Below are 25,539 nucleotides of genomic sequence, written 5' to 3'. Positions count from 1 at the left end.
ATGAGAGGAAGATAAATAATAAACATTGTCCGGAAATCTTTTTCGTAAAAAGTTTTTTATGAGAAAATCGAAAGAAACAAAAGCAGAGCAAAGCTATTTTCTTCAGAAAAGCAAAACACAATGCACGATTACCACCCAGATAGACGAACAAGAGCATGGAAGCACGAAAATGTCCAATAAAATTTCACCTATCCGTCCCATATTACAAACTTCCCCTCCTCGCGCTCTGCTTCTTCTCCAATTTCAAAGCCTTAGCCAACCTCTTGAACATCCCTCCACCACTCTTCAACTTTTTATCCCCTTTCATTGAATCCATATCCCCATTCGAACTTCCATCAGCATCACCATCGGATTTTGTACAACTAATCACCATATCCCTTTCTTCCCCTATGATCTGTATATGCTCATCATCTTGATCCTCCTCTAAGATCGGTTCGCAAGAGTCCAACGAAGAAGTTTGATTGGTAGATGATGAAGAGGTCATGGATCCCATGGAAGAAGTAGATTCGTTGGAAGCGACACTGGAAGCGGAGGACGATCGACGCATCATGAAAGCCGGTCTGGGAGGTGAAAGTGCTAATAACCCATCTTCATTAAGCTGTAACTCCATCTTTGAAGTTTCAGCCAACGAGGCTAGTCGATCTTGTGCGTGGCCATAGCCGATGGATGAAGTGGAAACAGATGATCGTCGTCTATCATATGAGTTGACAGAAGATGAAGACGAGTTATTACTGGCGAGTCCACTGCCTCTCAAACTGCCTAGACTCGCTTTCGACCGAAGTGATTGAGAGGAATTTTTACGTTGAGCTCCAGGTGGAGCAGCAACAGGCATGATGATTCCATTTTTCTTCAATCCTGACCTGGAGAACTTGGGAGCTGTAGGATCCGAGAATTCAAGTTGACCGGCTGATCCGGTTTTAGAACCGCTTGGACTAGGTCGAGGTACCATTGCATCAGCCCAAAGTCCACTAGGCGTACGGGTGGCGGTAGGTCGAGAGACGGATCCGCCATGGATGGTAGCTCGTTTATCACTTGGTGTCTGAGGTGGTGAGAGTGGTCGAGCGACAAGTCCCAAACCTCCATTTGAACCCGAAGAGAAATCTCGATGATTGCGTGATGACCATGGTGCTCCTTCTCCACTCCTCGATCTCGTAGGTCTCTCCCTTTCCATAACTGATAAATTCTTTCCCTGCGCTTTCTCTGGACTCTGAGGTGGACTGAGTAAACCTCCAGCACCGATGAAACTTGCAGCTTTCCTCAACGGAGGCAATCGTGATCCGGCGGATTCAATCAATTCTTCTTCTTCGTCTACCTGACAACGCAGTGGACTGGATACTTTCACCATGCTATGTCGGTGATACGAGTGACGAGAATTTAGTGGTGGGCGAGTAGTATCGAGAGGTGAAGGAGCGAAATCATTTGAGGATGAGCATGGGGCTGTAAGGAGTCGAGAATGATACGACTGTCTCTTGCCAGGGGATGTAGATATGTTCACTGAGCCTGGAAACGACATGGCGAGATGTTCTCGAAGTGGTCTGGGTGTTGATTGCTAGAACAGAAGAATACATCAGTATCGAAACGAGGGCGCAGTATTTCCAGAAGTGCTATACTCACGGGTAATGAATGTCTGCCTGCGCCATCCCACCCTCGAACAAATGCTTCTGCCGCTAACTTGGTTGAAAAGGTTCGAAAGACAGGATCTGGGTAGTCCTACATGATTCAAGGGGAGAGTAGGAATGGAATATCAGCATTTAAACATCAACGATGATGATATATATATATATCGTAACAGGTGACGTGAGATGATCAATGGATGACGTGAAGAAGGGTTGATTCAGCTTATTCGGTTTACCGATAAAGTCAAATCATCATCCATCAAATATGTCTGGGGCGTAAACAATTGGGAAAAAAAAAGAGATAAGAGGGATCCGCATCGGCAATTCAGTGAGATGATCCAGTACTCACCTCAATCTGCCTTTCAACCTCGTGCCAGACAGTATAAACACCAGCCTTGCGACCTCTTCTGACTGCGAAGAACAAGTATCTCTGAGGTTGTCTCGATGGTCCAGCGTGAGGTATAGTAGGTTGAGGAGGTAATCTTGATACTCTGTAGGTCGATGATGAGACGGTATAACTAGTCACGGACTGAGTGGGAAGTGAATCTAATTGGGTTGAGAGTGAAAAGGAGGGTTGTTGAAAAGGAGTGTTGATGTTGATAGCGGTTTCGGAAGTGAGTGATAAAGGTTCTTGTTGATTAGCAGAAGGAGAAGAAAAGATGTAAGCTCCAGGGGGCGTAGGATCATCAAGGTTGTCGATAACCATTGATGGGTAAGAGGTGATCATAGCTGTAGTTGCCATTTTCGTATGTGTTTTTGCAATAATACTATGTGTGATGCAGGGTTCTCCTAATGAACGTGCTGGTGGACTACTGAGTTAGCTGATGGGTGATAGTCGAAACAAGGAGTAGTGTGTCGTAGTGTCGTAGTGTTGTCCTAGCGCACTTTGAAGCTTCCGAAAAGAATACCAATGATCAGGGCATATAACAAAGACCCAACTGCGGATGGTGGGAGGTGTGTAAGAATGGGATGTCGGCAAGGGATGAGGATATGAGATACGAGCTGCAAAGGGAGGGGGAGCAAGTCGAAAGGGCGTAATATCCAATATTCGTAATCAACGACCAACGACGATCAGTGCGTTGATGTGGTACGGGTAGTATGGGAGATTAAAAAGGCGTTTGATGCGGTATTGATATTGGCAGTCGTGTGAAAAGTACTGAAAGAACGTTGAAAGTTGAAAGGAGAGGATCGTGAACACTGTTGTTCCTTTTTTATATGATATATTCTTAGCAGATGAAGATCTTCACTGAGAAGTCGAGAACATTACAAGAGGTAGTCGTATGTATGTATAGACAGACGTTGATTGGTCTGATAACGGGTTATGAAGATATTGGATTTGAGTTTCGGCTTCCGGTGATTATCGAAATTGTTATACGTTGTACTGCTGTACGTTATTCCAATTCCTTTTTAAGTTGCCAGTTGAGATCTGAAGGATGTGTGGGTGTAGATTATGCAGATTGGGTAACATATGATGAATGAATGGATGAAAGGATGAATGAACAACTTATTGGGCAACTCAATCAATTTTGGTATCGTCTACTGGAATTGCTACAATATGCGCCATAACGAGAATATCCTCTCCGCCTCTTTGCATAGGTGTTCACGCGACGACGACGACGGATTGTCATGCATAGTTCGGTCTGGCCATCCACCCTCTCTCTCTCTCATCGGTGGAGCGGTTCTCGTATGAAAAGGGCTTCTTGCAGCATACCTATGTATCTCCTTGCCTTTTCTCTTGTTCCTTCATAGCCTCCCTCAATGGTCTAAGGGATTCATTGTACTCTCCTTGGCCCCACAGACGTGACTTTACGAACAAATCCTACCGGCAAGACTTTGACCCCCCTAAAAATTATCTTCTCTAAGGGCAGACCGATAGTTTCCGAAGTGCAACTACAGTCTACCAGAAATCTTCTATTACCCGTTCACGTAACTTTGCATCACCGCCCTCGACCCCCTAAAAATCGGTTATCGGAGATGAGATTGATATAGGTCCAAGGAACCCTTGGGTGCTGCAAACTCCTGGCGTACAGGTACAGGCTTAGCTGAACAACAGCAGCTATGGAATGTTTGATTCGTAGTGTTTCCATATTTAGATCAGGTTCAAAATACGTATCCCCCCCAAAACCTTCCGAAGGGTTTAGACCCCACCCTGAAATATTGATATCCACACGGCAAGATGAAAAACTTTTTACCTCCCGTCAGGTCTAATTAACCTCTCAACAACCCCAGAAATACGCTGAGGCGCGTATATGCTTGATATCAAACGGATGTTCAGAGACTGACGGGTGTACTGAATCGATCATACGTTTGTTATCGAGACTGAAGCAATCGTCCTTATTCCATATCCTAATTTCATCCTGCTGAGGAAAAGTATCAAGCCCAATGCTGTGCTATCTATTACGAGAGCGTTATTTTATCTCAACCACTCACACTTCAGCGCTCGGAACGATACCCTGAATGAAGGAATGCACTTGTCATGACTCCGCTTCTTTTCGCCGCGGTGAGAACAACCGTCGTGTGTTACCCTTACAAGCCACACCCTAATGTCGTTTCAAGTGATATCGCGTTGTCCTTTCATACTCGTAAACCTCACGCTGCTGCGTCCCTAACCGCAAAGACGACATACTGTATCCATTCTCTTGTCATCTTGGCGGTTTCTATGCCACGTTAGAGTTTGCATCCATATCACCAATGCTACATGACTTATCTCACGAAGGGTGGATGGACTTGCAAATCAATATCAACCAATCTCACAAAACAATCATTTTCAGAGTGAAGGCCCATCTTTTGAACTCAAAATAATCCTTAATGACACATCTTCCATCCTGGCAAATTCCTTCACAACGCATAGACGAATCGAGGATTTTTGATATCCGTCAAATCCTGCCAATCACTCAAGAGTTGATCTTCAGACTCCAACTGAGTCTTGAGGCGTTCGTACTCTATTGCTTTCTTGGCGTTCAAATGACGAAGGTACTAACGTCATATCCCGAGTGTCATCAATCACCCTCAAGACTCAGAACGTAGAGTGCTACTTACAAGCCAGAAGAGACCCATCAAGACTAAAGCAGCCGAATAACAGACTAACATCGCGACGACTCCGCCTACGTACAATGGCGCTTGTTTGGTCAAGAATGTTTGGGGGCCAATCTATCAATATGTTGATCAGTGTTGACATTCTCAGTACAACTCGACATGGGCTTCGATATCATTCCTTGTGATCAGAAATACAACTTACAATGTTACCAACGCAATACCCGATATAGCTCATAGCGTACACAGTGAGTTTCTTCGTATATCCACCGGTGTTGGCGTACATCGATCCCATCATGACGATGTACGGACCCCTGAAAATCAATGAGTTGTCAACGCAGGCCATGCCGAGGACGGAGATCCCACACAGCAGCAAGAGTACTCACCAGTACATGTAACACAAGTAAAGATAAAGAAGAGCTACCGAGTTTCTTTCCAATTTGTACAAGAGGACAGTTCCAATCAATGGCAGAACACAAGAACCCATCGCACTGAGATGTCGTTTTCCCGTTTTAGTGGCTACCCATCCCCAGAAGAAGGAAGATAACCAAGAGACGAGACCTGTTGGGATACCCAAAAGAAGAGTTGTTTGTGTTGTGAAACCAAGTGATTTAACTACAATAGAGTTGAATCTGTGCCGTCCACAAATCATAATAATCAGCATAAAACTTCGACATCGACAATTGGACACTATGGGAAGTGTGGTGAGCTCACCCTACCAGACCACCATTCGGTACATTGAGTGAGATATTGATGAAGAAATAAAACCACGTCTTGGGATCCAAGAACGCTTCGATAAATTGATCCCTCTTGAAAGTCTTATTTTCGATACCCGTATGATTATCTTGCATTCGTCTAGTAGCAACTACTCTCTGTCTCAGAGATAACCATCTAGCCTTGGTTGGATTTGCAGGTAAGAAACCCCACAGAAGGAAAGACCATCCCAGGGTGACTGCGCCGACGATCAGGAAGAGTAGTTGCCACCGTGCAACACCCTGGCCCTTGTAATTCCATGCAGCCACCGCGAAAATCCCATTGAACAGGCTATGCACGGACAAACATGTCAGCTGAAAGGTAGCGGATCGGATAAGACTAGGGAACATGTTTACTCACGAGGATGCGGTAGAAAAGATAAAGGCTGTTCGAACAGGTTGCTCGTCTCGAGTCCACCACATCGATACCTAAGTCGAGAACAGACGATCAGCTAGGATTACCTTTTTTTGTAGGGTGAATCAGATGATGAATGGGTGAGTACTTACGATCAGACCGAAACCTGCGAAAATGACTGATTCAAATACACCCAAGAGAATCCTTACGACCATGACTTGAGCGTAATTCTTGCAAGCTGGAAGACACAAGGTGATGATCCCCCAGATAGTGACATTGGCAGATCTACAACATTCGTATGAGAATTAGTCACTTGCCTTGCTTGATACCTGAAACGGTGAACGGACTCACATATAGATATGAGGTGGTAATCTCTGCATCAACATGAGCGAAGGGATGATAGCAGCGATAGCCCCGAAGTAAATCGCTGATGATGTAAGTGAATATTGCTGGCCTATAAGATGTGTATCCTCTCGGAAACCCATCACTGCCGCAGTTGCCAAAGAAACTTTGTCGACTGATCCCATCACTACATTTCAATTCGTTTCATTTTTTTTGAATCAGCACACGTAAAATGATCGAACAATGCCATAAAAATTTCAAAGTGTACGAATCATTCAAGACTCACTCAGTGCCACACCAAGAAGAGGTACCATGATCCAATCGACTTTCAACAGTAACTTTCTCTTCTCTGCTTCTCCTAATGGCGCAAGCAGCTCTTCCGCATCAGGTCGATTGGCCACTCTATAATTTATATCAGGTTTGATATTTCGACCGATGATCAGCTACACATCGTGATAGTTCCAGTACTGCCACATGAATGACAAAACCGTGACTTACTCGGCGAGAAATTTAGCCGCCTCATCATCCTTTTCCGCATCGACATGATGAGTATCATGCTCGTTCACTTCTTGTACAGGTCCTTGAGAAGGTAAATACGCTTTCTCGTCGTCTTGCATCGCGTCTTGTTGTTGCAAAGCACTAGATGATTGCTGAGAGGGAACAACAGCAGTACAGTAAATCGTTACCCCACAAAGTCAGGGGTTGATTTTATACCTTACAGGGTGTTGTGTCCACCCGTATCTAGAGATAAGAAACCCGCGGGATGACAACTTCACAAATGCATACTAGTACTTTATGAGTCTCGTAGGTGAATTCCAGCAGGCGAGATGACGGCTCTGCCGGAGGTTTACTTCAGTTTGACCGCGGGCTTGCATATGAACATGGATCTTGAATGAGATAAGATAGGTCACAAAACATCTATATAGATTGTATTCTTGCCCTCGGTTTACCTTTTTACCTCCGTTTAGGGACTGACATCGTATTGGATGATACGAACAGATGAGAAGTCCACTCTACCACCGGCCACATCACTGTATCGAACACGATACTCTGCGCTGACTGCTCTGCGAAGAGCTGGCACCGATCTATGCAAATCTTTCTTCTCAGTTTCGGTTCACCAGTCGTCTTGTCGACTTGTTTGCTTGCATCCACTTGTTATTCTGTTCATTGCAGTACTCAGAACTGATTCAGGACCGACTATGACCACCGCACCACCAACTACCATCTCCCGTCCAGAGGTATCCGAACCAAATGCGCCGGAATTCGACTTTGTAGCCAAAAAAGCGAAAGACGTGAGCGAAATTGATCCGTCTACGTAGTAGATCACGACTGACTGACAGCGTATGTCCAATAATCATGTTGTAGTCTTTCGGATATATCAATTTCACAGTCTTACAATGGATAGACTCCAAACACACTCTCAAGAGGATATACTCTACTCATCCTGTACATGATACGATAGTTTCATCTTATCAGTCGACGAGAGAAGGTCTGGACTGATATATCTGTTGTGCAACGATGATAGGAAGATTATCCTGTAGGAGGGGAAAAGACCATGACTCGTGGTGCACCCTGGCCTACAACAGTCATCAAAGCTAGACAGCCCTACGCCTCATGGAATATCGAAGAGCTCCGATCGACCTATGTAGATGCCCCCTACCTTATAGCGTTAGGTATACATCAGACAATTTGCGTACCGATATTTGACGAGGCGGGAAATACAGTCGCAGCTCTGAATTTCTCAGGAGGTGAAGATCAGTATGATAAACAGATATTAGAGGAGATGGAGAAGATCGCAGAGAATGAAGGGACCGAGGCTTTCAGAAGATACATCGCTACTGTTTAGGAATTTATTCATGATCAATATCAACGGCAGAATGGCTTTGATAACAGGAAGACGATCGTGAGCCTCAGTGATTCATGTATGCCAATCTTCAACGAGTGCGAGCACAATGGTATCTCTCATAAGATATACAGCAAATGAATAATGCATAAAAGGCGTCGTTAACGCTAGACTAAAACTAGTAGATCGTAAAAGTATATATGTCATGTAAATCGAGAATGGAGAAACGAAATATAGAAACAACATAATGTATTCTTGAATTTTACAGTTGATTATGACAATTATCGTATTTGTAAGTGTAAGAAAGATGAGTTACATGTTGACTTGTTTATGCGATTCAAGCTTGGACCCTCTTAGCACCTCTTTTAGCAACCGCTTTGCCAATCTTACTATCTTTAAAAGTCCAATTAGGATCTTTATCCAATATGAACGGATGTTGAAGTAAATCTTTCGCCATGGGTCTATCTCGAGGATCAGTCGCAAGACATTGAATGTTCATGAAATCCAAAGCGATATCTGACAAGTGGATATCAGGTGGCAAAGGTGGTCGAGCCCGTTTATTGAATAGCTATATTCCAATAAATGAATGAACCAGCATAAGCAAAAAAGATTCTGGCTCTTCAATCAACAACTCGACTTACTTCGAACATCGCCGCGACCTGTTCCATATCACCCCATGGTCTCTTACCAGACCACATTTCCAATACGACACATCCCAAACTCCATATATCAACTTTACCAGAGTATGTTCGTTCAGAAAACGAATGAATTACTTCGGGTGCCATCCAAAATACCGATCCTTTCATATTCGTAGCTTGGCCGAAAGAATCGTAGGCGTCGGCTATGTTTCGTATGCAAGCGTCAGCATGTCTCGACAAGGCAACATAGATAAAGGGATGCGATCACTCACAGGTCTGCTTAGAAATCCCGAAATCTGATATTTTACAAATACCCTGAGCATCCACCAGGATATTGTCTCCTTTCAAATCCTATCCGACCATCTCAACAATTAGCGTCTACCACTGTAAAGCGAGCCCTATGTTGTTGTATATAGCTAACTCACCCTATGCCAAATATTCTTAGAATGGAGATAAGCGAGACCCTCTAGTATCTGCTCAGTGAAGAACCTGACCAGTTGAGGTTCGAACCTAGCTTGGTTGGGTGTACGATAGATCGAGGCGATAGTACCTCCGGGAACGTATTCGAGGAAACTAACCACAGCGAGGGATATCAGCTATTGCATCACACAATTCACAATACCAGTTAAATTCCAGCTGGACTCACATCGATAGGTATTCTTCACTCGTTTCATATCCTACATCACAAGTTCAAATTAGTCAGTTTGCGTTGTACTATATCTGACGACAGCATGGTGATAAGTGGCATGGCGAAACATAAACTTACCAAGATAAGCCACTATATTCTTATGTTCCAGATCCTTCAACAACTCAATCTCATCCCTTAGCGCCTTGACCATGCCCATTTGTCTTTTATCATTCCTATCGGTCTCCGACACAGGAAGTTCAACCTGTTTCACAGCCATCATATCTCCCGTAGTAACATTCAACGCGATGTATACCCGTCCGTAAGATCCTTTACCTATCAGTTCACCTTTCACCCAATTGACCGTACTCGCTCTATCACCAGTACCAGCCGGTGATTCAGGTATGGAGGTGTTTATCTGACCGAGAGCAATTTTAGATGGTGTAACTTCAACTAACTTATGATCCCACATTTTAGAAGATCTCCTTTCAACTTTAACATTTTGTTTTTGCACTTGATCATCTTCATCGTTATTATTGTTGTTGATAACATTACCATGCAGGTTACTATTGCTGACGTTGTTAGGATCATCTTGAATTGATTTCTTAGAACCACCAAAGATACTGGATAGATCACGAGATTGTCTCTGTAATGTCCGCCTCTTATGATCCGCCACTACCCTGATGGATCTTCTGTTCTCTAGCTTATTAAATTTACTCCTCACCATCCCGCTGAACCCACCTGATCCCGAAGGAGGCCGAGCAGGTTCAGGTACAGGAGTCACTTTGGAAGGTGCTTGTGATTGTAGATTCTCCAACATCGAGGGCGACTCTCCTGCAGGGGTGGTAGGCGTAGATCCAGGACCTTGTACGATAGGTTGGTCCAAGTCGATCTTGGGGAAGACCCTATCAAGATTCTCGTACAATTGCTCAGGTTCAGGTCGGAAGTTCCATTGATTCGGATCTTTAGGTCTAGCAAATGATTTACCCCTCCTAACTCCCGATCCAGATATCGATCCTTCTCCCGTACCTTCCGATTCCGTTGCGCTATCGGAAGGTGTGGTAGCCGATACAATCCCATCTGACAGACTAAGTGCAGCAGTGTTGACGATAAGATTGGGTTTAGATGGTGAAGGTCTCACAGCATCTGATCGGCTAAGTGTAGGGAGAGTGCTTTGAGGTTTAGGAGCGGTGATCCACAAGGTAGCTTCATCTTCATCATTAGCGATCGGTCGAGCTGTACCATCGCCACCACCTGATTGAGAAGCAGCCTGAATCATATCTCTAATATGACCCTCCCAAACACCAGCTCGAGCAGTATCATTCGAATCCGTATCTTCATTCCTGTTAGGTCGAACAGTGGCGTCGGAACTAACTGTACCAGCAACAGAAAGAGTATCTGTATCACTGCGTTTATACCGATTCGCAGTGAGCCAGGCGGATTCAGGAGAATTGCTGGGATGATTATATGGAAGTTGGGACTCCCTATCATCACTATATACCGTACTTTCGCTGACTCGACGAGGTGTATCATTGATAGGTGTAGTAGGTCGATGAGTCATTGAAGCAGAACCACTCCTCGGTCTTTCCCAGATATTTGGTGAAGTTGGTGCGGTAAATCCGGAATGGTAAGTTCCGGTTCCCGCATTTCGAGCAGTGATCGGCGGACTGAAGTCGTCGTAATATGTCGAGGGTCGACGGCCCATAGCAGTCTGAGGGGAAGTCGGTGGTGGCGGTGATCTATCATAATGTACGGTGTTAGGTCGAGATGCAGAGACAGGAGGTTCCTGATCATCCCAACTTGGTCCACGGGCGGCTCTCGGCATGGTATTGAACCCTTGTCTGTTCTGCCAAGTGGTCGAGGTAGCACTGCTAGGGTGAGGAGATGGGAAGGGGATAGTACCTGTATCACCAACAGATATCTGTAATGGTGGTTGTACCCTCCCTGTGCCTGAGTGTATGGGATCCGGATATCTTCCATCGTGCACCCGATCGGTGGATGTGCTTCGGTATGCATGGCCAGGTGGTTGAATACTTCGACGTTCGGCATAACCTCCCGGTTGAGGAGTCATAGCTGAGCGAGCGGGGAGGTTTGCATATGGAGGACGGAATGCTCCCGATTGCTGAGAGAACGGACGTAGATTATCCATCGATCGGACATTTTGAACTGTCGGTGGTGCTGAAAGGTGATCTCCACCTGTTTCCCTACCATACGGCAGGGGCAGTCGTTGCCGATTATCACCTCGCAGTGGTAGCGAAGGGGCCTGGAGAGCGGGTGTAGAACGACCAGTAACCTGTTGCAATCTCGGATCATTCAATCTATCCTGAGCATGAGAAGCTTCTTGGAAGCCTGGCACCGGGAAACCACTGGGTCGTCGAGGAGGTGCGTTGGAAGGATAAGACATCTCAGGCGAATACTGGGTCTGAGGCGATTGGTAAAGAGGTTGATTGGTCGTACTACCTTGTCGATGCGGAACAGGACCAGAGGTCTGACGAGAACCTGACATTCTTGATCCGGGCCGTTCATCCGGGAGTAGGACATGAAACGTCGCAGATTCGTCCAAGGGTCTACCCATCTGAGCACGACTCCTGAAATATTCTTGTCTCGCTCTTCGGTCCTTATCGAAAGTGTGAAACCGATTTTCCCTCTCTTCCCTATGTTCAGCTTCCCATGCCGCTCGAGCAGCTTCGACCGATTGTCGTTGTTCCTCTTCGCGCCGTTGTTCGGCTTCAACCTCGCGCTACAAGTGATCAAGTCAGCAAGAGACACAACTAGAGTATGTAGTTTCGATAACTCACAGCTCTTGCTTCGTCCTCCGCTATTTGAGCTTCCTGCCTCTGCCTGTTCTCCTCTTCCATCCGCACCATCATCTCCCATATGTCCTTTTCCTCTTGCTGTTGCTTCCTGGCTAATTCCTCATCTTGCTGTAATTGATATTTCCTCCTTTGCTCTTCCCGACGCTGCGCTTCTATTTCTTCTTGTTGGAACTGCATTATCAGCGCTCTTGTCTCAGGATCCATATCACTATCGATGTTCAAACCAAGACCCGCATTAGTCGGACGACTGGGTCCTGCTTCACTGTTATTGCCAAAGGGGTCTTGGTAGCTTTGTTGACTTGACGAGCGGGATATGGGAGTAGGCGTGAGATGGCGTATCTGAGGTTTAGGGAAAGCTTCCGCGACGGAGGGTGAAGCTGGATGATTGAGATCATGATAACGACTTGAGGGCGATGAAAGTGAAGAAGCTTCGCGAGGCTGAGATGGGACAGCGAATGTAGGAGGTGGAGTTGGAAGAGCAGGTGAGGAAGCTGTTATAGGTGATCTTGAACTACCGCTTGATCTGACTGCAGCTTTTCGACTTCTCTTCCCGCTGAGTTCTTCCGCTTCGGGCCCAAGATCACTCCAATCGCTTGCACTGAGATTGCTCCTATCGACTATCTCACCACTCGCACTACTGAGACTACCTTCTTTGGAATGACGAGAAGATGTGCGGTTGAGCAAAGCATGAGGGAGATCAGTGGTGATTGGAGAGATCCCTGCTCGACGATTATCTGCTGCTGAGCGATGGGGTGTATAGTCGCCTTGGGCAATCACGGGTGGGATGACAGATGCTGCGGAGGATGTTGGAACGTTCGTTTGCTTGACCAAGAATTTCAGAGTGGCTCTTGAATCTCCTTGAGATTGACAGAGATGGAGTAGGGCGGCGGGTAAGATGGGAATGTCATCTGCTGGTTCTCCAATTTCGGTACGGTACATAGACAGAGTGGGATGTTCTTCATCACGTATGCGTAGCTGCGAGGATAAGATCAGCTTGTCCATCTACTTGTATACAATAGTCAAAAGTATGACTCACCTTTGAGAAAACCTTTTCCCTAATCCCCTCGGCTGTATGTATACCAGTGATATCCACCAAATGAAACGCTTCATTATCCGTCGTCACCTGTAATCTGACCTGATGGGTATGTGTTGATCCTGATCTATCCCTAGTCGACATTCCTACACTCATCATACTTCCTCCAGTCTCACTTCCCGCCGTGGGACTAAGCGCATCTTCAGGGCTAGAAACGCGATTCGGCGTGAAGTGCTGGTGTACAGTCGGAGGTAACGCATGATGTAATGCTACAGCTGATGGAGATCGATTCTGAGGGGATTGAGTGGTGATAGGAGGAGAAGGCAAGGGAGGCAGAGGAGGTAATGCTCGGGAAGGTGAATGTTGTTGAGGTACTGCTGCTCCAGAAGAATTTGTCCTAGGCTCTTGCGAGGGTCTGACGGGCTGATCGGTAACTGGAGTGGTGAATGCTCTGCGTAGGTGTCGTTCAGGTTGTGGGGGTGGTTGAGGAGGTACAGGCGATATCTCTGGTCGATGCCCACTGACGTTGGTATTGAGGGTAGTTTTCGTTGGAGGCTTAGCAGTCGGAGTAGGTATGGAAGGTTGAGGGCTTGGACTAGGAAATGAAGAGATCGTAGGTAAAGGTGAAGACTGAGGTGCAGGTATAGAAGGTAAATGTCCCTTTATCGATAACGTTGGTGAATTAGGTATAGGCTGAGATTGTATTGGAATAGCATTTCTACTACCACTTGAATTAGAGGTTATACTAATTGGGGATACCGCTGAGGTATTGGCCGTGGGTGATTTCTGAGATTGATTACTTGATCTTGGAGGTGAATATTCGTCATCTGAATTATCAGGATTAGCAACATATAACCCAGGTATCACACCTCCCCTCTTCCTAGCTCCTAAAGGTCTACGTGGTGGACCAGGTGTCGAAGGTCCAGCTTGGGTTGTTATATGTAGTGATGGATGTGGATTTGTCATATCGGTAAAATGAACCTCATCTAATCCAATGTATCCTCATGAGTCTTTCTAATGTTTGGATGATCGGGAAGCCGAAGTGGTTGTATCCTACGATGACCTGCTTGGGCCTGGGAATGGTTGAGAAAGTTGAAGGATGAAACCGACGAAAACGGAGGTTTTCCTGGTTTACGATGAGTCCATGTAGTGTTGGTGGGTATGCATGTGAATGTGGTTGATGCAAGTAGGATTGATTGTCGATGATTGTATGTGAGGTCAAGTACAAAGGTGAGGTGATTGATGATGAGATAGTATGTGATGAGATAGTTGTGGTAGCAGTGGTCAGTTTAAGCGTAACTAACGAGAAGGCGAAGACGTCAAGCGCAAGGCAAAAGATAAACTCAAAGCTGATTGAAAAATGCAAAACACACACCGAAATAACACTCACCTGGACTTGACTTGATTTTACACTTTTACACTTCACCTGACTTTCCTACCAAAGCCATCACCTGCTTGAACCTGATCTCGACTTGTATATGATTATAACAGCTTGAGTGTTGCAATCCAATCGGAACGGTAGGATCGGAGTGCCAAATGATTTTTAGGGGATAGGGATGACAATGGGAGAATAAGGTGTGTAAAGTTGAAAGGGAAACAAAGAATAAAAATCTTTGATCTTTGATCTTTATTCGATGGAATGGCTCTTGGTTCTATATCCACCGATTTGATGGCCTTTGCTGTTGCTCGATAGATCAATTCCCTTGGATGTTTGATGGATGCCATTGATGTGTTATGGATCTTGATGGATGGGTTCCATTCCCCGAAGAGAGTATATGTAATTGGGCTTTCCGGAACAAGACTTCTTTTATCTCTACAGCTGTCTGATCGTGCGATGAGGTAGTGGATCCTGATGATGATGATGATGATGATGTGAACAATGATCCAAAGAGTGGTAGTGATACTTTTAGGGATGATCAAAAGGCGACGTGAAGAAGAAGGGAGACAGATGTCAGATCAAGTAAATATCTGATTGCTATATTGTAGAACCTTTCATGTAATTCTCGTAATCTGATCTTTCAACCATCTCAGCTCATCTCTCCTACCGAGCCTCAACTTGGACAAGCGAGTGAACAAGAGTAAGAGAGAGAGGAGAGTTTAAACATGCCACGTCATCTAGGTGGAATGTTTGATCGTCATTACCACGTACATCACATCCCTTCTCTGACTACAGTACCTAATTCAAAGGAAGGCCTCACTCTCGCTTATGCTTCGTTTACTTCTCTGTACGACGACTACCCGACGTCGATGCAAGAGGATAAGGGTGACTGCCCGCTCAAGATTCTCTTGAGACGAACACGGGACAGCGGTCACGCGGCTTAGCAAGAAGAGATAAACACATGTGATTATGATTATGATTTGTTCCCATCTCATTCCGTCCCATTCCCGTCAGAGTCGTATCGTGCCATATCGTACCGTGTTAGTCACCAGTCTTACAAAGAGAGAAAAGAAACATGTATACATGAAAATCCAATCAAATTCCGAAATATATCATTAACAAGCTTAAAAACAATCTTCACTATTCACTTGTTCTCTCTTTTTACATCTCTCCCTTCCTTCGCCATGCCCACCATACCAATTATTGACCTTATCGCTCACATCGTAGCCCTTTCACGAGCGATTCTCCCTTCGATCGATGTCCATCAACGGGTTATTGAGATAACGAAGCGGACCACAAAGCTCCCACGAACGTAAGGATCTAATCGTACCGACGCAAACAAAGTTCCATCAGCAAAAGGGCTACATTCCTATATCGGAAGTATGTAAAGTCAACTCACAAGTCTTGGTCTAACATCGACGATATCTAAAAGAGAGAAAAAAGAACAAAGTTAGTCTTCAGTTCCTGATGATGACGCAACATCGAGAGAAAAAGCCAATCGAACCCGACAAGACATCGAATGTCCTTAGTAGTGCGTTGACCCGGTCAAGTGCCAAGAGAAAGAAAGAAAAAAACAGTTACTAACCTTCTGGAACGAGGAAGATCAAAGCTCCCATCTTTCGCGCGATAGAAATGGCTAGTTTAGCTGAAGAAAACCATATTATGCATCAGTACTCAAGTTTAATGTGTCATCTTTGTTCATCCCTTGTCATACGACATGTGAATATCAACTCACCATTCATTCTCTTCTCCTCTTCATCCCTTCCATCAGTAACCAAACTGTAATCCACTATACCAGGTTTAACTCCGTTCAACAAATCCAGGAAGAAGATTGCATTAGATAACGAAGGATCTTTGAATGATCTCATCGTCGAAGTCTTCCCTCCCTTTTTCACCGTTTCATTCGCCCATTTGACCATATCCTGATCGGTCACTCCCTTTCCATTCTTCGATATACTTGCTAAAGTTTGGTTGATTGATAATCTCATCAATTGCCATACCAATCCTAAAACCAAAGTTCGCGTTCCATCGACAATATCCGATCCTTGGATTCCAACGATATGCATCCCATTGGATTTAGCCAAGTCAACAGCGTAATTTGTATTTTCAACAGCTTTGAATCGAGATAATTCTTGACCTTCTTTAGGTTTTGAAACTCTTCGCCAGATGACTGAACCGGGTATCACCTTGTCGAATCCTTGTAAGAGCACATTGCCGTCCTATCAAAGACAAGTAATGGGATCAGTAAAGATCCTTAAGAGATTGAAATGAAACCATGACTACCCACCTTCAGATCCTCAAACAAGTTATATACACCCGGATCCACATCCAACGAGTTCAACCAAAGTGTAAACACCCTCGCTTCCCTCTCTCCTTCCGCATCGAAGTCTTCCACAGGTGGAGGAGCCTCGGTCTCTTCCAGAGGAGCCAAGCCAGGCCAAGTATTGAACAAGTTGGCAACGAAAGCTAAGTTCAATTTAGGGTTCCCAGATACAAGCGAGTTGGCAGTCAAGAATCTTCTACATCCGATTTTATCGGCGTTTTGTAGTACTTCTTCGGCTCTCTGGTGTAAGTCTCGAGTCTGTAAGGGTGACCTGGAACATTCATCGGGTTTGAGCTGGTTGAGAAGGACAGTATAGTTCTCTCCGTCTGATACATCTCTTGAGAAGTTCTCGACCCTATATTTACCGGATATATCAGTATGAGAAATATAAGCAAGTCTTTACGTGTGACTTCTCTCTAGTACTGATGAAGTAGATTCCTTGTAGATAAAACTCACCGTCGTCCCCAATTAGCGGCCTTCAAATGATAGTTGAACCACCTCAACAGAATCTGATCAGGTGGTAATCTCAAGAACTCCTCCATAGTCTCACCATCATCTAATAATCTATATAACTCAGGGTGGATCTTGATGTCAATCTTGGATAATAAACCTCTTCTTATCACTTGCCAGATCAATCCCAAGATCAAATGTTCTCTTCCTTCGGATATATCTTCAGGACCAATGTTAACTACCGAACATCCAATACCTTTAGCAGAGGTAATGACGATATTGTTGTTTTCTGTAATTTGGAATGCATTGAGAGCTCTTGGTTTACCACCTTTGCCACCTGACGGTTTGTTCAAAACTCGTTCGTCGATTGTTTCGGGGACGGAGTCGTTGATGAGTTTACAAAGTATCAAACCATCTATATTGGACAACCAGCTGTGTCAGTATCTAATAGGAGTACGGGACGGTATAGCTGACCTTTCACTTCGTCGAACAACTGCATGGTTTCTGTTGGAATAGGTAAGAGATGTCCTATATCCTTGTCTCCGGCAAGAACCTAAGATAAATCGCTTAGTCAGCTACAGGGAACCACGTAGGGACCCCTGAATAATGTAATCCACTCACCCCATTGATATGATCCGTGAATGACCGTCTCTCATCTTCGTTGATAGTGTGCGAAGCGTTCGTACCGGCTGTACCCTTGACTGAAATTCTTCCTTTGCTCGTCTCGAGGCTGGATGAGAGTTGAATTTGTTCAAATATCAGCATAGAGATTCGCGAGCGTTGTCTGCTTCAAAGCTTTGCGACTGATGATAAATGCTTAGTCTACTTACACAGGTGCGTTCTTCGCTTGCCTCAACAACGAATGTAACTGAACCCAATCTTCCAATTCTACTCTGCCTGAAGAATCAATACTGACATGTTTGAGTGTTTCTCGAGCCTACATCGAGCCAGGACATTAGCGACAAGCCCAACGGGAATTGTAAGTGGTGTATGGAGCAACTTACCGAATCATAATCCGCTTCTCCACTGGACTGTAATGCCGAGATCACAGTTGCCTTATCTACACTACCTTTATCATCCACGTCGATTTGACTATACAATCAAAGTCAGCTACAGCTACCTCCTTAGTTGATGGGCCAATGTTCAGTTGAAGAACTTGGCTCACTTGAATTTGCTGATCAGTTCGAATATCTCGTCTTGTTTCAGGTCGGGATATTTCTTTCCTAGCTTTATCGCTTGCATCTTGGAGTGTAGGTTATCAGGCGTAGGTTATGTGCTTGGTATAGGTGTCTTGTGAGAGGTGAGAGGTGATGGCTGGAGATATATAAGTAGCCACTCGATCCGAGGAATGCTATGCTATACTGAGATGTGAGGTATGAGGTATGGCGTTGGGCTGTGTGTTATCATTCATCTACTGGGTCAGTACACCGAATAGGGTTATTTTCCTACGTCACCGTTCCGTTCAACGTGGCACCTTGACAAAGTCGATCATCTTGCCACGTGGTAGCGGGTGGCATGTCTAGACATACCTTTCTCGACAGAAGTTGAGGAGCGTCTTGTCCATATTTCATACATCAGATGTCTTTGAGGTACATAGCTTGTCTTGATTAATAGACAGAAATGCCAGCTACCCACTCGTACCTTCAGCTCTTCTATATCAAAGGGGCCTCGAGAGTTATGGAGGAACAACGATGATCATCCTAATCCATCTTGTGAAAAACATTCCTATCCGGCTATACTCAACCATCCCAAACATACCCCTTCTTTCCATCCTTGGCGCGGCACATCAAAATATTTGCACTCATATACAAAATCACAACTCGCAGATGCATGGCACATCAACCAGTTATGGGAACTGCTATAACACCGTAACACCGATCACATCATCTCCTACCGTACATACTCGGGATTGATCTGACCTGTTCCATCACGGCGCGACTCAGAGAGGAGGGGTTGCGTCAACCCCAATAAACCACGAAACCACCTTTGTTGACCCACCCTTGCGAAAACGAGACGACACATATACCCAACACACCTGAGAAGAGATACATAAAATCCCCCCTCTCTCTTCCCGCAACAACTAACACCATCATTCTTTCACCTTTTATCTCTTCACTTACATTCCACTGCACATCAATACTAACCGACTTTCAACCTCGATTAGCATACATCAACAATGGGTAAGTCCTCCCTTCTTGGTATGCATGCATGGAGAAGAAGGATGGGATGCTAATGAGAGTATGGATGCATGCATATAGCTCGAACCAAAGTGAGTAAAATGGTTTGCAATCTCGAGAGGAAGAGGAAGGAAGAAGGAAGATCAACATCTATACCCATGCATACACTTCACCATACGCAATAATCGGAAGTTGGCGGATCATCCTACTACCCTTGCTTGTCATCATCCTTCATCGTCTCATCGTCATCACATACCTTCTCATGCATATCTCGATCAGTGTGCATGGGGGGCATGATGCATGAGACGAACCATGCTTGGATGATACGACTTGGTGTTCGCCACCCGATGACTATGTTTACTTCCACCAACATACATCCTTCTCCACCATACATCTTTACTCATCATCAACCACATACATACCCCACTATACCAAATCACCCATTCTTCCCTCTCCCTCTCTTGCTCAATTCTTCATACCATGCAATCATCAACTAACCTATCTCTTATTCACAGCAAACCGCTAGAAAATCCACCGGTGGTAAAGCTCCCCGAAAACAACGTATGTTTTCTCTTCCTCTTCCTCTGTTGTGCACTTGACAGACGCTGACGTATGTGAACGAACAGTCGCCACCAAGGCCGCTAGAAAGCAAGCCCCTTCTCAAGTTTCCGGAGGAGTCAAGAAACCTCACAGATACAGACCTGGTACCGTCGCTCTTAGAGAAATCAGAAGATACCAAAAGTACGTTTACCTCATCCTCTAACGTGTATTGAGAAGGTGCTGACATGTGTGCATGCGTGCAATAGGTCCACTGAACTCTTGATCAGAAAACTCCCTTTCCAAAGACTTGTTAGAGAGATTGCTCAAGATTTTAAGACTGATCGTGGGTTTAGCTGGAACATTCTTCTCTCTTTGATGGACTAACAAGCTAATATATTTGTACAACTACCAGTTCGATTCCAATCTTCTGCTATCGGTGCTCTCCAAGAAGCTTCCGAGGCTTACCTCGTCTCCCTTTTCGAAGACAGTAAGTTATAATTTCCAATAATTCCCACTTGATATCCTCCTGTGCAAACGTAGAATATACAGTATACGATGCTGACTTACGCCTCACTACACAGCTAACCTCGCTGCCATCCACGCCAAACGAGTAACCATACAACCCAAGGATCTTCAACTCGCCCGAAGACTCCGAGGAGAGAGATCTTAAGTGGTCTAAGCATAGTCCTCACTATGTGACTTCCATTTTTTTCTCTAACGTTGCCTTTTTCTTCCGAGAGACACCCCATCTTTTATGTTACTTCGTTTTTCGCTGTTTTTATATGTTATATAAATATATTCAAATCCTTTCTTTCCTCGAGCTATACAGAATATATACATTGAATTGATATATATATATGTTAATTGTATGAGAAAAAGCCGAGATGTGATGTATCGTGTTATTCTTTATCGTTGTCGCATCAAGCAAGTCATTGATCATCGTTTCAGCGAAATATTTTCGATTCTGCAGCTAGGTAGGGACTTGATATGACATAGCACTATGATGATTTCATCTAGATAATATACATACAATATAAAATGTACAACATATAAACAATGTTCACAGAATATACTTATCATCCACTTGAAGAGATATCCATATTCCCCTGCTGCTCCTGCTTCTGCTCTTTTATAGCTTTTAGAGCGTTTAACATATCGTCCAATACCTTACTTTCGATCCTACTAGCGTACAATCCCAATTCGACCTGTTCCTGTTCTCCTTGATTTTGAGATTGCGGTTGGGGTAAGGAAGTAGCGAATGGTGTAGGTATATTATCCACTTTGGGAGGTATCAATACACTAGAGGAAATCTTGGTGGCATGGAGGTAATAGACTGTTTGACGTAAGATGAATTGGATTTTCTACATTGATCATAAACCAAAATGAGTTACCAGTCTCTTCAACTTGACATGGACTTCATCTTGTGTGTTTGTTTGTTTTGTCCGTAGACAGATAAAAAACAGTCACTCACGTCTAAGAAATTCAAATATCGTTCTACACCTTCTCTAGCCATCATACCACTATTCTCTTCATCCCTTCCTTCCTGAGTCGTCAGATGGGATAAAATTGGTTTGATAGAGGATAGTAATTCAGGTATAGCCTAGGTGGGATAAGTACATCTGTCAGTAATCAGTGACTCGAGTGAAATGTCTCGTCCAAGTTTGATAATGCAAGATAACACGCTTTTCATCAAAGATGGTTGTTGACTCACCTTCTCTACATTCGTCAATGCTTGGAATAAGCTCTCTGAATCTAATGATTCGAGTTCCAGGCCATCGGATATCGAGGCTGTCTCGATAGCTGGAGAAGACATGTTCCGACTGTAAAAGCTTCAGTTCGATGTGTCACTCCTTCTTCTGCTTTTTTTTTTTGGTTTTGTTTTTGGTCTCCTGTTCTTTTTGATGGAGTTTCGAGATGAGAGCGTTTCGATGTTATCGACTGGCCTTGAGTGTAGAACTAGATAGGTTGAAGATAGCGATAAACCAGGTTGAGTGAGCAACAGAATAAAAACGAAAACACATTCCGGGTCAGGTTAGTACAAAGTGGAGGTGACCCACCTTCACCTTACACCTCACAACACGAAGAATGGGAGATCAACTCTCATCAATCTTACTCATACAATGTTGCATATGTATAACAAGAGCTTCGGCCAAGGCGATCTAACAGCGTCCAATCAGGCTTGGAATTAGAAAGACAGACTTTCGAAAATGGGCAGAGAAAGGATACAGATACTTGACGGTGGGATGGTAAGTCTCACTTCTCATTCGTTTCCAGGTATCTCGCCTCATGTTCCCTCTTCGTCCTGCGTACTCTAGGGGACGACCCTCGAATCGTTGGGTCATTCTGTATCTTCCGACTTATGGGGATCAGAGTTACTCCATACGAATCCGAGTGCTATGCAAGATATACACAAAGGATATGTCAAAGCTGGTGCGGATTTGGTGGAAACTTGCACGTGAGTGCTACACTCTCTTTTCTTCTCTGATATGATATTATATGTCTAACGTCAAATGCTGATCTTCAATTTCAATTTGTTTAGATATCAATTGACACCTGCCAACTTACAATCATACCTCTCGTCTTCATCATCCACTACCAACTCTTCAGAAGAGCATAAAGGACGATCTTCTTCTTCTTCTATAATTCGTTCCTCCGTCAATCTAGTACATGACTCGTTCCACAATGAACCAGGAGTGGTATTTTCCTGTGGGCCATACGGATCAACGTTGAAACCTGGTGCAGAATACTCAGGTATATACCCACCACCTTATGGTCCTAACGATCCTTTGGATTCAGGAGGAACGAAGACAGACAAGGTTAACTATTTTTCAAATACGGAAGAAGGTAAAGCCCAAGAAGAGAATGCTATACATCATTTAACACAATTCCATTTAGATAAATTAATCTGTCTTTTAGATGATGACGAAGGGAAGGTATGGAAGAAGATCGATTGGATCGCCTTTGAAACTATACCTTTACTGTATGAGATCAAAGCTATTCGAAGGTGTATGAAAACTTTGAACGAAATTGCTCGTAACAAGTATACCCATGGACATGGCGATGGAACCGAAAAACAATGGTATAAAAAGAAATTCTGCATAACTTGTCCATTCCCCGATGGTCAACATCCACAACTTACCCCAGAAGGCAAAAACATATCGATCGATAACTTTTTACATACACTGTTAGATCCTCATGAAGACGAGGAAATACCAGATGGGATAGGCATAAATTGTACTAACCCTTTATACGTCCCTCAACTATCCTCGCAATTCACCAAACACCTCAGAAAGATTCGAATGGCCAAACAGGAACAGCCTGTGTTTGTATTGTATCCTGATGGAGGACAGGTATATGATGTACACACTAAAACTTGGTCTGCCCCTTTAGACTCACCCGGAAATGCTATGGAATGGTCAAAAGGCGTATTGGAAGTTGTACGTGAGTTAGAAAAAGACAAGAACGATGGTGGTCAATACACGTGGGGAGGAGTGATTGTTGGTGGATGTTGTAAGACTTCCTTTGGGGAGATAAAAGCTTTGAAAATTGGTTTGGATGAGTTGTACGGATGAGGTTTGCGATTGATATATGATAATCATCCAATGACATTGCCTTGTATCGTAAATACACAACAGGTATGAATAATTGATGCCAATTATTAGGGCTTGACACTAATTTGGAAGGACACGGCGGTACATTATAACCTCACCCTTGCCAAACCATCTTTGATACCTCCCAACTCATCCGAAATAGGTAATCTCAACATTTCCACTCTCTTCCCTAATCCAGGCCATGGTCTTCCATTCTGACTGGGTGCTGAAGGAAGGGATAACATCTTTTGATATACCCAATTTGGATCTGTCAAAGGTGAGAGATCAGAAGGTTTTTCGAGATGCTACAATATTCGTAGACAGGATTAGCTTCAAGTGTAATGATAACCACCCACGCCTTTGAGATGTTTGTCTGGAATGGGTTGGTAATTCATCATGCAGATATTAACCAACTCACCCTCTTCACCTGATCATACCCAACTTCCATCCCCGTTACCTCCCTTACAATCTCATCGCTCCCGAACGCATGATACACCCTGACGTCGTGTATACGGAATAAGACGTTGTCAACACGTAGGAATAGCCTCGAGAGGATGAAGAATGAATGAGGCATCACTCGCTAATTGTCATTATCAGCAGGTCGTAAGATATATCACAGTTGGTATGGAAACAAGGTATAGAGACGGAAATGGATATGGATTTGGATATAGATAAACTCACTATCCTAACGTTCAATATCGATTCACCATTATCGTGTAATTCATCCTCAAATAGTGGTACGTCATCGTAGAACAGTATCCTGTCCAGTATCGGATCTTGTCTGGCTAGTAATGGGAGAGGTAAGGAATGGGTAGGGGAAGGTTTGAATGACTACGAGAGGGACAAGCAAGTTAGCATTTTACGGATCCTGTCTTTCGTCATATAGATTGATACTAAGTCATGATCCATCTGACTGGTGGGTTCGAGATATAGATATAGACAGAGTAATAGTAAAAGGATGGATGAGTACTCACCGATGGACCTGACACAGATCCTGAATAACAGGTCGAAAATGTCCAATCGTGAGGTTTGACAGGTTTGGTAGGTATTGGTGAATCACCTGAAAAGGAATTTGATGATGATCTGGTACAAGTAATAAGCTCGCTCAGCTATAGAACCTTTCACAGTTTGCATTTGAAGATGATAGTCCTCATCTATAGGTACAGCGGTCATGTAATCTTATGAATGAGGAAAGTATGTACCGATTGGTATTACTTCATGTGTTAGAAGAGCAGAACAGAATCTTGACTCACTTTGAACTCCATTTCTCGGCCATACTGACTTTAACACCCCCACCTACTCTTTCTTCCCATCCTTCACCAGTCGCTACTCCAGATAAAGCTTCTATACTATCGAATCTCAACTGAACACCGTTCTCATCTTTGTCATTCGATGTTGATGATGAAGAAGAGGAAGAGGAAGGGGAGTATGATAAACGCAGAGAATTGTTACCGAAGGTCATCTCTGGTAAAGGAAGATTCAAGGATTTTTCTGCTCTACACCCCAAACAAAATGAACAATATCAGCTGATTTTGTGACAAAATACTGGTAGCTGAGTAGAAGATGATGACTTACACATCGATCTCTTTACCATTCAATATAGGTTTCTTAATTGTTTCAATCTTCCATTGGCCTATCTTGATGGTATGTACATTGGGTGTTTTGTTGATTGAATACTGAGGGTTGGGGTTGGTGGAAGTACTGGGGAAAGATGCTGGCGCGGGAGTCTGGGGAGGTGGGAGAGATGGCATTCTAGACGTCAGCTTGCTGAGCCAGTGTATCAGGTGTATATAGAAATCAGGAAACAGAAGGCATAGAATAATATTGAAAGAACGAAGAAAGAGGAATGCAGGTTGATGGGTTTCCAACTTTTTGGTTGTGAGCGTCATCGGGTCAAGTTGAGGACACCCCAGGTACGTGGTTTGCTTTCCCACGGTGATCATTATCTGATCTGAGCTGATATGGGCGATATCTGTATACCCCATAATTCGTATGGGAACTGTATGCATATATATATACATATATATA

At 44.2% G+C, this 25,539-nt stretch overlaps 9 protein-coding genes across 9 annotated transcripts; 3 read left to right on the top strand and 6 right to left on the bottom strand.

The window, feature by feature from the left end:
* Positions 1-202: 202 nt before the first annotated feature.
* On the bottom strand, positions 203-2,358 carry L199_007672 (uncharacterized protein; the record flags this gene model as incomplete). Its single annotated transcript, XM_064893361.1, has 3 exons — positions 203-1,549; positions 1,615-1,710; positions 1,966-2,358. The coding sequence occupies 3 exons, from the start codon at positions 2,356-2,358 to the stop codon at positions 203-205; spliced, it is 1,836 nt and encodes a 611-aa protein (XP_064749433.1).
* Positions 2,359-4,454: 2,096 nt separating this feature from the next.
* On the bottom strand, positions 4,455-6,715 carry L199_007671 (uncharacterized protein; the record flags this gene model as incomplete). Its single annotated transcript, XM_064893360.1, has 10 exons — positions 4,455-4,592; positions 4,656-4,766; positions 4,855-4,963; positions 5,036-5,281; positions 5,364-5,693; positions 5,763-5,830; positions 5,909-6,041; positions 6,108-6,285; positions 6,385-6,500; positions 6,597-6,715. 10 exons carry the CDS (start codon positions 6,713-6,715, stop codon positions 4,455-4,457), a joined length of 1,548 nt encoding a protein of 515 aa, XP_064749432.1.
* A 582-nt stretch (positions 6,716-7,297) lies between these two features.
* On the top strand, positions 7,298-7,944 carry L199_007670 (uncharacterized protein; the record flags this gene model as incomplete). Its single annotated transcript, XM_064893359.1, has 3 exons — positions 7,298-7,390; positions 7,464-7,544; positions 7,624-7,944. 3 exons carry the CDS (start codon positions 7,298-7,300, stop codon positions 7,942-7,944), a joined length of 495 nt encoding a protein of 164 aa, XP_064749431.1.
* A 334-nt stretch (positions 7,945-8,278) lies between these two features.
* On the bottom strand, positions 8,279-14,019 carry L199_007669 (uncharacterized protein; the record flags this gene model as incomplete). Its single annotated transcript, XM_064893358.1, has 8 exons — positions 8,279-8,509; positions 8,583-8,782; positions 8,852-8,930; positions 9,005-9,152; positions 9,226-9,256; positions 9,346-11,944; positions 12,003-12,995; positions 13,057-14,019. The coding sequence occupies 8 exons, from the start codon at positions 14,017-14,019 to the stop codon at positions 8,279-8,281; spliced, it is 5,244 nt and encodes a 1,747-aa protein (XP_064749430.1).
* Positions 14,020-15,703: 1,684 nt separating this feature from the next.
* Positions 15,704-18,446, bottom strand: L199_007668 (uncharacterized protein; the record flags this gene model as incomplete). Its single annotated transcript, XM_064893357.1, has 11 exons — positions 15,704-15,751; positions 15,831-15,856; positions 16,017-16,076; positions 16,167-16,650; positions 16,719-17,109; positions 17,211-17,619; positions 17,679-17,757; positions 17,826-17,934; positions 18,035-18,141; positions 18,209-18,296; positions 18,370-18,446. The coding sequence occupies 11 exons, from the start codon at positions 18,444-18,446 to the stop codon at positions 15,704-15,706; spliced, it is 1,878 nt and encodes a 625-aa protein (XP_064749429.1).
* Positions 18,447-19,380: 934 nt separating this feature from the next.
* L199_007667 (histone H3) lies at positions 19,381-20,591 on the top strand (the record flags this gene model as incomplete). Its single annotated transcript, XM_064893356.1, has 7 exons — positions 19,381-19,384; positions 19,463-19,473; positions 19,897-19,942; positions 20,008-20,122; positions 20,188-20,264; positions 20,334-20,408; positions 20,503-20,591. The coding sequence occupies 7 exons, from the start codon at positions 19,381-19,383 to the stop codon at positions 20,589-20,591; spliced, it is 417 nt and encodes a 138-aa protein (XP_064749428.1).
* A 406-nt stretch (positions 20,592-20,997) lies between these two features.
* On the bottom strand, positions 20,998-21,734 carry L199_007666 (uncharacterized protein; the record flags this gene model as incomplete). The annotated part of the gene is made up of 3 exons (XM_064893355.1): positions 20,998-21,282; positions 21,393-21,521; positions 21,633-21,734. The coding sequence occupies 3 exons, from the start codon at positions 21,732-21,734 to the stop codon at positions 20,998-21,000; spliced, it is 516 nt and encodes a 171-aa protein (XP_064749427.1).
* Positions 21,735-22,128: 394 nt separating this feature from the next.
* On the top strand, positions 22,129-23,493 carry L199_007665 (uncharacterized protein; the record flags this gene model as incomplete). The annotated part of the gene is made up of 3 exons (XM_064893354.1): positions 22,129-22,167; positions 22,237-22,376; positions 22,461-23,493. The coding sequence occupies 3 exons, from the start codon at positions 22,129-22,131 to the stop codon at positions 23,491-23,493; spliced, it is 1,212 nt and encodes a 403-aa protein (XP_064749426.1).
* A 125-nt stretch (positions 23,494-23,618) lies between these two features.
* L199_007664 (uncharacterized protein) lies at positions 23,619-25,262 on the bottom strand (the record flags this gene model as incomplete). The annotated part of the gene is made up of 6 exons (XM_064893353.1): positions 23,619-23,816; positions 23,930-24,091; positions 24,193-24,342; positions 24,486-24,594; positions 24,765-25,007; positions 25,087-25,262. 6 exons carry the CDS (start codon positions 25,260-25,262, stop codon positions 23,619-23,621), a joined length of 1,038 nt encoding a protein of 345 aa, XP_064749425.1.
* Positions 25,263-25,539: the final 277 nt, after the last annotated feature.

This window comes from Kwoniella botswanensis, chromosome 2, assembly GCF_036426115.1.
Source record: "Kwoniella botswanensis chromosome 2, complete sequence".
NCBI classification, from domain to species: Eukaryota; Fungi; Basidiomycota; class Tremellomycetes; order Tremellales; family Cryptococcaceae; genus Kwoniella; species Kwoniella botswanensis.
This window is presented reverse-complemented; position numbering and strand designations above follow the sequence as displayed.